This window comes from Pristiophorus japonicus, chromosome 7 (genome assembly GCF_044704955.1).
Source record: "Pristiophorus japonicus isolate sPriJap1 chromosome 7, sPriJap1.hap1, whole genome shotgun sequence".
Classification (NCBI taxonomy): domain Eukaryota; kingdom Metazoa; phylum Chordata; class Chondrichthyes; family Pristiophoridae; genus Pristiophorus; species Pristiophorus japonicus.
Window position 1 is genome coordinate 209,888,084 of NC_091983.1, and position 12,326 is coordinate 209,900,409.

At 44.3% G+C, this 12,326-nt stretch overlaps 1 protein-coding gene across 2 annotated transcripts in view; it reads left to right on the forward strand.

Annotated features, from left to right (window-relative positions):
* Nucleotides 1-12,326, forward strand: part of anapc1 (anaphase promoting complex subunit 1) — a 199,421-nt gene that overhangs the window by 10,947 nt on the left and 176,148 nt on the right. Inside the window, exons 5-9 of one of the 2 annotated variants that reach the window (XM_070885752.1) lie at nucleotides 654-754; nucleotides 1,208-1,290; nucleotides 2,471-2,544; nucleotides 6,979-7,127; nucleotides 8,203-8,429. In XM_070885752.1, the coding sequence (XP_070741853.1) occupies nucleotides 654-754; nucleotides 1,208-1,290; nucleotides 2,471-2,544; nucleotides 6,979-7,127; nucleotides 8,203-8,429 (634 nt within the window). The remainder of the gene's footprint in view (nucleotides 1-653; nucleotides 755-1,207; nucleotides 1,291-2,470; nucleotides 2,545-6,978; nucleotides 7,128-8,202; nucleotides 8,430-12,326) is intronic. The other variant, XM_070885753.1, reaches the window with a different exon arrangement.

Here is a 12,326-nt window from a genome sequence, read left to right on the forward strand (position 1 = left end):
GATCATTTTGCCATTAATATGATTGGAGATGCTCCCTGTAACTGCTGCCACCAGAATAGTCCTGCACATAAGGAGTTTCAAAGTGGCCGTGGTCTGTGAAGCCTTTTTCCAGATCGATAGCGGGTGGGGGGGCTAGTACTTCGAACATAAAATACAGCCTCTGGGGTTTTTCCTTTTTCTCTTTTTGAGACATTCATAATCTCTCTCTCCCACTGATGGCTTCAGGAGGGGTAAACATGTCACCAGGGTCTGGATGAGTACACTGTCTGCTTGATGAGCTTACTTGGTTTTGGGTGTACCCTTCGATCCGCTTCCATATCACAAATCCTTGGCTCTTGCCAAACTTGCAGCTAAATTGTCTGGTCATGGGTAAGCAGGGTGTCTCTCTCCAGGGAGAGTGTGTGCATTCTGTATTTGGCAAATAGAAATCCTACTTGTATAGATATTCTCGGGTGTCTATGAGACCCGTTGTTGGGCTTCTGTCAGATACCTGGCAGACCAAACAAAAAATGTTCGACTTCAATGCACTTCTAAATAACACGGTTGTGGTACAGGTTAAGGCCACACTTGTGAATTTCATTCTTGATTCACATTGCTGTTGGCCTGTTTGCACTCTTGGCTCATGAACTGCGATAAAACTCTTTCACTTTCAGCTCAAGAGAAGAGAGAGAAGTGCGTGTGTATAGTACAGAGGTCCTGTGTGAATGTGCACACCGTGGATGGGAAGGACTACATCGCCCCCTTACCTTTCCAGGTGATGGATTCTGTTCTTAAACATTTCCTGGTCGATGTTCCGCCCTCGACCAGCATCGCGAAAAATAGATTAACTGGCCATTCATCCCATTGCTGTTTGTAAAATGCTGGCAGCATTCACCCAGATATCAACAGTGACTGCACTTTAAAAAATAACTTGTTTTATATGAAGGGTTTGGGACATTCTGAGAGATGAGATGAGTTCTATGAATGCAAGTTCCTTCTCCCTTAAATTACTCGGCTGAAAGGAAATGGTGATGGTATTTGGCAAGTTCTGACCACGTCATCAAAGAAACAACTCCTGCTCTGGTTTTGTAAATGGTTGGTTCATGGTTTAATACCATTGGAACAAACTGGGTCAAATCTATTTCCGAACGTGTGTATTTTCCCCTTCAGTTCTCGGTTTAAAATATGCTGTAAATGAGTTATTGATGTAATGTTTTGTTACCTCTAGGTTGCAGATGTCTGGGCAACCAAATATGGGCTAATGTTCGAACGTGGTAATCCTATACAAGAATTACCTTTAAGTCCTCTGAGGTAGGCAACTTAAAAATAAAAACACACACACACATACATGCATGCCTAAGATTGATCCTGTTAAATTTGCTCTTGTAAATTTATCACTCTTGTTTGACTTTACTCTGTTTTCACAAGATCGGTTTGGATGAAGAAGGACCTTTCAGCCCATTTGATCTCATTCTTGCAGAATGCCAGCACTACCATCTTACCATTGCTTTTAGTTAGTTGGAAGGCGCAGTCTTAACTTGGACTCCCTATGACAACATCAGTGCAATGCTATAGCGATTGAAGGGGGGGCATGGGGTAGGTGTGTTTAATGAGGGTGGGAGAAGTCTCTCAGCCAGTTATACCATGAAGTTCTCTGTTTATCAACCCGGTAAACTGAACTGTGTAAGGGAGCCAAGCTCGCAATCGGAGAGTCAGAACCAGGTTCACTTATTTCAACCCCACCCCACCACTGCTTTTCTTTTCTCAACAGACTGAATTATGAGCTTCAGTTTACCACCAGCTGACTTACAATTTAATGCCATTGCTACATTGAATTTTTGAAATCACAAAAGTATTTTAATAGTTGCATATAATTTTGTAAAAATGGTCTCGCTTTTACACAACAATACAAAATGAATCAACAACCGCTGTTAGAAAAAATAATAATCTAGCCATCGAGGTGTTTAGCGTGGAAAAGTTGCACCCTATTTTCTAACCCCCGCTCCCTTTTGGTGACTCATGCCTGGGGTGCAGTTCCACAGGCAGCAAAGATCCTTGGGTACCACACCCAACTGATGGTTCTGCTATTGTCCACAAATGATGAGTGTCAGCAAGCTGTTTGACCATGGAGGGAGGCACCACAGGCATGACCTGGCCCTTCTTTGCATGCCATGTGTTCGCACACACTGGCCGAGATGCGTTACCTCGGCATACATTACACACGACCACCTTCATTGGTGTAGCTCACTGATGTACCAAACACACGCTAAGCCATCGAGGTGTTTAGCTCAATATTTTGTGGCATTTACTGACTCTGCGACATTCGCAGGATGCGGCGGGGTTGGAAGATTCCTGGCAAGACAGATTTTGTGTCTTTGTCGGATCAGACTCGCTCTTCAGTCTCTCGCACGCTTGTCTTTGCAATGGGGAAAGGTCTTGTCGAATGGCGCAGTTTGAATTTCGCTAACCGTTGCTGTGTAACTGGTTGCAGGGAACCACTGCCGACGATGTTCAGCATGCTGCACCCTCTGGATGAAATCGCACCCCTTGTATGTAAGTCAGGAGGTGAGGACGTCCTTGAGCAGCTTGTTACTTTGTGTGGCTGACTCTGTTTGGGGGCCTACCTTGAGTTCCGAGAGGATTTGTGATGGGAACTGTCTTGGGTGATTCGTGTTTTTAAAGGGTAATGGTCAAACAAGGAACCAGTGCCCTTCAGAGCAGTTCCAGTGGCACAAACACAGTATTTGAATTCACCCCGAACTTTCCCCACACAGGGAGTTAAAATCAGAGGATCATAGAAATTTACAGCATGGAAGGACGCTGTTTTGGCCCATCGTGTCCGTGCCGGCCAACAAGAGGCTATCCAGCCTAATCCCACTTTCCAGCTCTAGGTTTGTAGCCCTGCAGCTTACAGCACTTCAGGTGCACATCCAAGTACTTTTTAAATGTGGTGAGGGTTTCTGCCTCTACCACCCTTTCAGGCAGTGAGTTCCAGACCCCCACAACTCTCTGGGTGAAGAAATGTCCCCTTAAATCCCCTCTAAACCTTCCACCAATTACTTTAAATTTATGCCCTCTGCTAAGGGATATAGGTCCTTTCTATCCACTATATCTAGGCCCCTCATATTTTTATGCACCTCAATGAGGTCTCCCCTCACCCTCCTCTGTTCCAATGAAAACAAGCCCAGCCTATCTAATCTGTCCTCATAGCTTAGATTCTCCACTCCCAGCAACATCCTCTGAAATCTTCTCTGTACCCTCACATCCTTCCTATAATGTGGTGACCAGAACTGCACGCAGTACTCTAGCTGTGGCCTAACCAATGTTTTATACAATTCAAGCATAACCCCCCTGCTCTTGTATGCTATACCTCAGCTAATAAAGGCAAGTATTCCGTATGCCTTCTTAACCACCTTATCTACCTGGCCTGCCACCTTCAGGGATCTGTGGACATGCACTCCAAAGTTTCTTTGTTCCTCTACACTTCAGTGTCCTACCATTTAATGTGTATTCCCTTTTCTTGTTAGCCCTCCTCAAATGCATTATCTCACACTTCTCTGGATTAAATTCCATTTGCCACTGTTCTGCCCACCTGACCAGTTGTTTGATATCTTGCTGCAGTCTACAGCTTTCCTCTTCATTATCAACCACACAGCCGATTTTAGTATCACCTGCAAACTTCTTAATCATACCCCCAATATTCAAGTCCAAGCCATTGATATATACCACAAAAAGCAAGGGACCCAGCACTGAGCCCTGCGGAACCCCACTGGATACAGCCTTCCAGTCACAAAAACACTCATCAACCATTACCCTCTGCTTCCTGCCTTTGAGCCAATTTTGGATCCACTTTGCCCTGAATCCCATGGGCTTTACTTTCATGAGCAGTCTGCCATGTGGGACCTTATCAAATGCTTTGTTGAAATCCATATACACTACACCAAACGCACTACTCTCATTGACCCTCCTTGCTACCTCCTCCAAACTTCAATCAAGTTAGTTAGTCAGACATGACCTTCCCGTAACAAATCTTTGCTGACTGTCCCTGATTAATCCGTACCTTTCTAAATGAAAATTACCCTGTCCTACAGAATTTTTTCCAGTAGTTTTCCCACCACTGAGGTTAGGCTGACTGGCCTGTAAATACTTGGTCTATCCCTTTCTCCCTTCCTAAGCAAAGATACCACATTAGCAGTCCTCCAGTCCTCTGGCACCACACCTGAAGCCAGAGAGGATCGGAAAATGATGGTCAAAGCCTCTGCTATTTTCTCTTTTGCTTCTCTTAACAGCCCAGGATACATTTTATCCGGGCCTGGTGACTTAATTGACTTTCAAAGCTGCTAACCCTCTCTCACTATGTTTATTTCATCTAATATTTCACAGTCCTCCTCTCTGATAGCAGTGTCTGCATCGTCCCTCTCCTTTGTGAAAACAGACGCAAAGTATTCATTAAGAACCATACCCATGTCTCTCGCCTCCACACACCGATTACCCTCATGGTCTCTAATAGGCCCTACTCTTTCTTTAGTTATCCTCTTGCTCTTAATATATTTATAAAATATTTTTGGGTTTTCTTTGATTTTACTTGCCAAGAATTTTTCATGCTCTCTTTGCTTTCCAGTATCCTTTTTAATTTCACCCCTGCACTATCTATACTCCTCTAGAGATTTGGCTGTATTTAGCCCTCTGTATCTGTCATAAGCCTCCCTTTTTTTCTTTATCCTACCCTGTATGTCCCTCGACATGAGTTCCCAGTCTCTGTTTGGGGAGCTGCTTTTGTGGAGGGAGCAGTAAATGTGAAACAAATCTTCCACATGTTGGCCTTCATAGCAAGGGGATTTGAGTACAGGGGCAGGGAGGTGTTACTACAGTTGTACAGGGCCTTGGTGAGGCCACACCTGGAGTATTGTGTACAGTTTTGGTCTCCTAACTTGAGGAAGGACATTCTTGCTATTGAGGGAGTGCAACGAAGGTTCACCAGACTGATTCTCGGGATGGCGGGACTGACATATCAAGAAAGACTGGATCAACTGGGCTTGTATTCACTGGAGTTCAGAAGAATGAGAGGGGATCTCATAGAAACGTTTAAAATTCTGACGGTTTTAGACAGGTTAGATGCAGGAAGAATGTTCCCAATGTTGGGGAATTCCAGAACCAGGGGTCACAGTCTAAGGATAAGGGGTAAGCCATTTAGGACCGAGATGAGGAGAACCTTCTTCACCCAGAGAGTGGTGAACCTGTGGAATTCTCTACCACAGAAAGTTGTTGAGGCCAATTCACTAAATATATTCAAAAAGGAGTTAGATGTAGTCCTTACTACTAGGGGGATCAAGGGGTATGGCGAGAAAGCAGGAATGGGGTACTGAAGCTGCATGTTCAGCCATGAACTCATTGAATGGCGGTGCAGGCTCGAAGGGCCGAATGGCCTACTCCTGCACCTATTTTCTATGTTTCTATGTTTCCACTGACTGGAGGGAAGGTGAAGAGGAATGGTGGGAAACACGTGTATGTGTGGGAGGCAGGCAGAAGGAAGTAAAATATCACAGATACATACACCAATGACAGAGGCCACCGTGCCTGTGCTAGCTCTTTGAAAGAACTATCCTTTTATAGAATCATAGAAAAATTACGACACAGAAGGAGGCCATTCGGCCCATCGTGGTAGTCCCACTCCCCTAATTTTTCCCCTTAGCTCTGCAATTCTTTTCCCCTTCAAGTATTTATCCAGTTCCCTTTTACTGTTGAATCTGCTTCCAGCGCCCTTTCAGGCAATGCACACCAGATCGTAACAACTCGCTGTGTAAAAATATTTCTCATCTTTCCCCCCCCTGGGTCTTTTGCCAATTATCTTAAATCTGTCTCCTCTGGTTAGTCGTCTCTCCCGCCAGTGGAAACAGTTTCCCCTTATTACATTTATCAAAATACCTCATAAATTTTGAGCACCTCTATTAATTCTCCCCTGAACCTTCCCTGCTCAGATTCTCTCATCTCTCCACGGGTAAATATGTTACCTTGTTTGAGCTTTTCAACTTAATATGTGCATTATTTGCAGTGTCGTGTACTGAGCACAATATAGAGCTGATCAGAGAGCTTGTCTTTAAGTTATCCTGTTTATGTTAGAGCTGCTTCCATTGGCAGTGGTTCTATGATGTGCACCACTTCCCTTGAGGTAGAATATATCCTGTGGTGTGGATTGTGAGGTTCATGGATGTACTCTTGCTCTCAAGTTGTGAGCTCCATTTTAACCAAACCGTACAGGCATTTACAATGTTGCCAGCTCGAGCACAATCTACCTTGATGTCAGAAGGTGGGGACAGGCCAGCTAAGTGCTGCTCTCCGACGCAGTCCTGGACTTCCCCGTTTCCTTCCAGATTTTCCCATTCATTCCCTTCCCTCCATTTAAAAAAAATAGACTGGACATATTGATTACCTTCATTAAAAGTAAAGCTTAAATTTAATCACCGTTTATGTTATTAAGCAGTAAGTACATAATTTATAAATCTATGCAAGTGTTTGATTTAAAGATAAATTGTAACATCGCAGAAGAAAACGTATTTTAAAGCACTCGAAGAATTCACAAAAGAAGGATTGTTACACAGTGCTAAGTTAACAAAGCTTCCAAGCCACATATTAGAGAAGGGAGAAATTTTAAATATAAGATGTAGTGAGCAATCAAAATACAAATAATTAGGGGCTAACAATATTTCATATTAATATTTTTGCATTTTATTTTTTTTCATGAGCAATGCAGTTGGAGATTAACTATTATTTACAAGGAGAAACTAACTTTTGGATCATTAATAATTACGCTGGTACATTTTAAATATATATTTTTGGGGCCATATGATGAATCTGTTTTCAAGCTGTCTAACCTTGAGTTAGATGCCAGAAGAATTGAGATTAATATTTGCATTTATATAGTGCACAATTATGTTGCTGACGTATACAGCTTTTGTACATTGAATTACTTGTGACAGAATTTACTCTTCTCCCATTCAGTAGGCGTGACCAATATACCAAGAGTGCAGTATATTGCTGACTATACCTTGAAAATCGTTTTCTCCAGTTCGGCGCCATCAATCATCATGACCTACGATACAGTGCAGAGCCTGCACACAGTTTGGACATTACGCAAAATTAAAACAGAGGTACCTATTCTGCTTTTTTTTAACATTTATTCTTGCTCCTTTTTTTGTTCTTCTGGTTCGAGAGAACTAGCTCCAGGGATTCTGCTGCAGTTTTCCAGGGATCCGAGCACAGAGCTCCGAGCAAAATCAGAGAAAAAATCAACAACTTACTTCAGATAGAATGTCCCAAGAGGCTTGTTAGAGGTATAAGATGTTGAATCAAAGAAACAGAAAAGGAGATTTTTTTTTACAGAGGAGAGGAAGGTGAAGAGAACATACGAAATGGACGAGCAATTGACACTCGTGATGGCTGGAGCATCATGACTTAACACTTCCTACCTCTCTTTTTTTTCCCCCTCCTTCCGCAGCCATGTCATCTCTTGAGGTAGGAACTGAGCAGGGCGATGCTACAGAGGTGGAAGTAGACAATCTTTCCGATAGAAATGATATAGGATCAGAATCTGAGTGCACAAATAGGATGGCAAAGTTATCAATGGTCTGAGAGAGGACTGGGTTGGGGGGCAGAATCAGCGATGAAGGAGCAGGGTTTGTGGTGGGGCATAAAAGATGGCTTCGGTCTTTTCCAATGTTCAGCTGGAAGTTATCTAATCTTACGAGGAAAGTAGAATCAAGCCGAGTAAATTCCCTTCCCACCCCTCCCCCCAGCCGTTTTGTCCCCGTTGACCCGGCTGGATTTAGAGAATCTTTCTTCCTCAAACCCTGCACCATTCTCCTGACTTGCACCCAGGCTAAGTTGGAGACAAGCTATGCCGGAACACCGATCATTTTAAGCATCAACATTGAGGTAATAATCCTCTACGCTGCAGATGGCCTCAGGGGGAACCCTCCACAAACATGTGGTTACTGCAGCATTAGAATGGTGACCAACTTTCCCAGCTGGATCCCACCCTACCGGGCAGTAACACAGTGAAGCCTGTTCCACTGTCACTGCCCAGCTCACTCGCCTCTGGCTAGTAATGGAAACCCATGATAAATAATGTTAACCTGTTAAAATAAGCTGGCCTCCGTCTCATCGCGATATATATTTGCCGCACCTCTTAACGCCAGACATAAATTCTTGTATTTCTCCCAACAGGAGCAAAACACCGTTCTGAGGTATCACAGCGCGGCGGGCACTTCTCAGCACATTGCCACCAGCAGCTCTTTGACAGCTCACCTCCGAAGTGTCTCCAAGGGAGAGTCGCCTCTTGCGTCTCCGTTCCAAAACATCTCCTCCTTTCCAAGCCAGAATCGATCCACAGCCTCTCCTGGTGCACACTCTCGCTCTCATTCCCCTTCCATTTCAAACATGGCGGCTCTGAGGTGAGCAAACACAATGGGTCTCTTTTAACCAGCTGGGGAAAATGATGGGATGGTGAGAAAATGATGGGGCGGGATCAAACATTAAAACATAGAATCATAGGAAATAGGTGCAGGAGTAGGCCATTCGGCCCTTCGAGCCTGCACCACCATTCAATAAGATCATGGCTGATCATTCCCTCAGTACCTCTTTCCTGCTTTCTCTCCATACCGCTTGATCCCTTTAGCCGTAAGGGCCATATCTAACTCCCTCTTGAATATATCCAATGAACTGACATCAACGACTCTCTGCGGCAGGGAATTCCACAGGTTAACAACTCTGAGTGAAGAAATTTCTCCTCATCTCGGTCCTAAATGGCCTACCTCTTATCCTTAGACTGTGTCCCCTGGTTCTGAACTTCCCCAACATCGGGAACATTCTTCCTGCATCTAACCTGTCCAGTCCCGTCAGAATTTTATATGTTTCTATATCCCCTCTCATCCTTTTAAACTCCAGTGAATAAAGGCCCAGTCGATCCAGTCTCCTCATATGTCAGTCCAGCCATCCCGGGAATCAGTCTAGTGGACCTTCGCTGCACTCCCTCAATAGCAAGAACGTCCTTCCTCAGATTAGGAGACCAAAACTGAACACAATATTCCAGGTGAGGCCTCACTAAGGCCCTGTACAACTGCAGTAAGACCTCCCTGCTCCTATACTCAAATCTTCTAGCTATGAAGGCCAACATTCCATTTGCTTTCTTCACCGCCTGCTGTACCTGCATGCCAACTTTCAATACTGATGAACCATGACACCCAGGTCTCGTTGCACCTCCCCTTTTCCTAATCTGCAGCCATTCAGATAATATTCAAATAACATAAGAGATAGGAGCAGGAGTGGGCTATACGGCCCCTCGAGCCTGCTCCGCCATTTAATACGATCATGGCTGATCCGATCATGGACTCAGGTCCACTTCCCTGCCTGCTCCCCATAACTACTTAATCCCTTATCGGTTAAGAAACTGTCTATCTCTGTCTTAAATTTATTCAATGTCCCAGCTTCCACAGCTCTCTGAGGCAGCGAATTCCACAGATTTACAACTCTCAGAGAAGAAACTCCTCCTCATCTCAGTTTTAAATGGGTGGCTCCTTATTCTAAGATTATGCCCCCTAGTTCTAGTCTGCCCCATCAATGGAAACATCCTCTCTGCATCCACTTTGTCAAGCCCCCTCATAATCTTATACGTTTCGATAAGATCACCTCTCATTCTTCTGAATTCCAATGTGTGGAGGCCCAACCTACTCAACCTTTCCTCATAAGTCAACCCCCTCATCTCCGGAATCAAGCTAGTGAACCTTCTCTGAACTGCCTCCAAAGGTGAGGATTCTACATTGGCATAGTGAAGAGTTGTGACGTTCATTGCACAAATAAAATAAATCTTTTCGGCTCGTCTAACGTTCGTAACATTGGGGAAGCATCTTCAACTATCTGTTGGGGTCCTAGTTGTGCCACTAAATAGAGAACGTGGTGGTATTGGGTTGGGGGCTCACCACGGTATTATGTGTGTGTGTGTGTGTGTGTGTCTCATAGAAACATAGAAAATAGGTGCAGGAGTAGGCCATTCAGCCCTTCGAGCCTGCACCACCATTCAATGAGTTCATGGCTGAACATGTAACTTCAATACCCCATTCCTGCTTTCTCGCCATACACCTTGATCCCCCTAGTAGTAAGGACTACATCTAACTCCTTTTTGAATATATTTAGTGAATTGGCCTCAACAACTTTCTGTGGTAGAGAATTCCACAGGTTCACCACTCTCTGGGTGAAGAAGTTTCTCCTCATCTCGGTCCTAACTGGCTTACCCCTTATCCTTAGACTGTGACCCCTGGTTCTGGACTTCCCCAACATTGGGAGCATTCTTCCTGCATCTAACCTGTTTAAACCCGTCAGAATTTTAAACGTTTCTATGAGATCCCCTCTCATTCTTCTGAACTCCAGTGAATACAAGCCCAGTTGATCCAGTCTTTCTTGATATGTCAGTCCCGCCATCCTGGGAATCAGTCTGGTGAACCTTCGCTGCACTCCCTCAATAGCAAGAATGTCCTTCCTCAAGTTAGGAGACCAAAACTGTACACAATACTCCAGGTGTGGCCTCACCAAGGCCCTGTACAACTGTAGTAACACCTCCATGTCCCTGTACTCAAATCTCCTCGCTTTGAAGGCCAACATGCCATTTGCTTTCTTAACCACCTGCTGTACCTGCATGCCAACCTTCAATGACTGATGTACCATGACACCCAGGTCTCGTTGCACCTCCCCTTTTCCTAATCTGTCACCATTCAGATAATAGTCTGCCTCACTTTTTACAACCAAAGTGAATAACCTCACATTTATCCACATTATACTTCATCTGCCATGCATTTGCCCACTCATCTAACCTATCCAAGTCACTCTGCAGCCTCATAGCATCCTCCTCGCAACTCAAACTGCCACCCAACTTAGTGTCATCCGCAAATTTGCAGATACTACATTTAATCCCCTCGTCTAAATCATTAATGTACAATGTAAACAGCTGGGGCCCCAGCACAGAACCTTGCGGTACCCCACTAGTCACTGCCTGCCATTCTGAAAAGTACCCATTTACTCCTACTCTTTGCTTCCTGTCTGACAACCAGTTCTCAATCCACATCAGCACACTACCCCCAATCCCATGTGCTTTAACTTTGCACATTAATCTCTTGTGTGGGACCTTGTCAAAAGCCTTCTGAAAGTCCAAATACACCACATCAACTGGTTCTCCCTTGTCCACTCTACTGGAAACATCCTCAAAAAATTACAGAAGATTTGTCAAGCATGATTTCCATTTCACAAATCCATGCTGACATGGACCTATCATGTCACCTCTTTCCAAATGCGCTGCTATGACATCCTTAATAATTGATTCCATCATTTTACTCAGTACCGATGTCAGGCTGACCGGTCTTTCATTCCCTGTTTTCTCTCTCCCTCCTTTTTTTAGAAAGTGGGGTTACATTGGCTACCCTCTACGCCATAGGAACTGATCCAGAGTCTATGGAATGTTGGAAATTGACTGTCAATTGCATCCGCTATTTCCAAGGCCACCTCCTTAATTTCTCTGGGATGCAGTCCATCAGGCTCTGGGGATTTATCGGCCTTTAATCCCATCAATTTTCCCAACACAATTTCCCGATTAATAAGGATTTCCCTCAGTTCCTCCTCCTTACTAGACCCTCTGACCCCTTTTATATCCGGAAGGTTGTTTGTGTCCTCCTTAGTGAAGACCGAACCAAAGTACTTGTTCAATTGGTCTGCCATTTCTTTGTTCCCCGTTATGACTTCCCCTGATTCTGACTGCAGGGGACCTACGTTTGTCTTTACATATCTATAGAAGCTTTTGCAGGCTATTTTAATGTTCCCTGCAAGCTTCCTCTTGTACTCTATTTTCCCTGCCCTAATCAAACCCTTTGTCCTCCTCTGCTGAGTTCTAAATTTCTCCCAGTCCCCGGGTTCGCTGCTATTTCTGGCCAATTTGTATGCCACTTCCTTGGCTTTAATATTATCCCTGATTTCCCTTGATAGCCATGGTTGAGCCACCTTCCCTTTTTTATTTTTATGCCAGACAGGGATGTACAATTGTTGTAGTTCATCCATGCTGTCTCTAAATGTCTGCCATTGCCCATCCACTGTCAATCCCTTAAGTAACATTCGCCAATCTATCCTAGCCAATTCATGCCTCGTACCTTCAAAGTTACCCTTTCATTAAGTTCTGGACCATGGCCTCTGAATTAACTGTTTCATTCTCCATCCTAATGTAGAATTCCACCATATTATGGTCACTCTTCCCCAAGGGGCCTCGCACAATGAGATTACTAATTAATCCTCTCTCATTACACAACACCCAG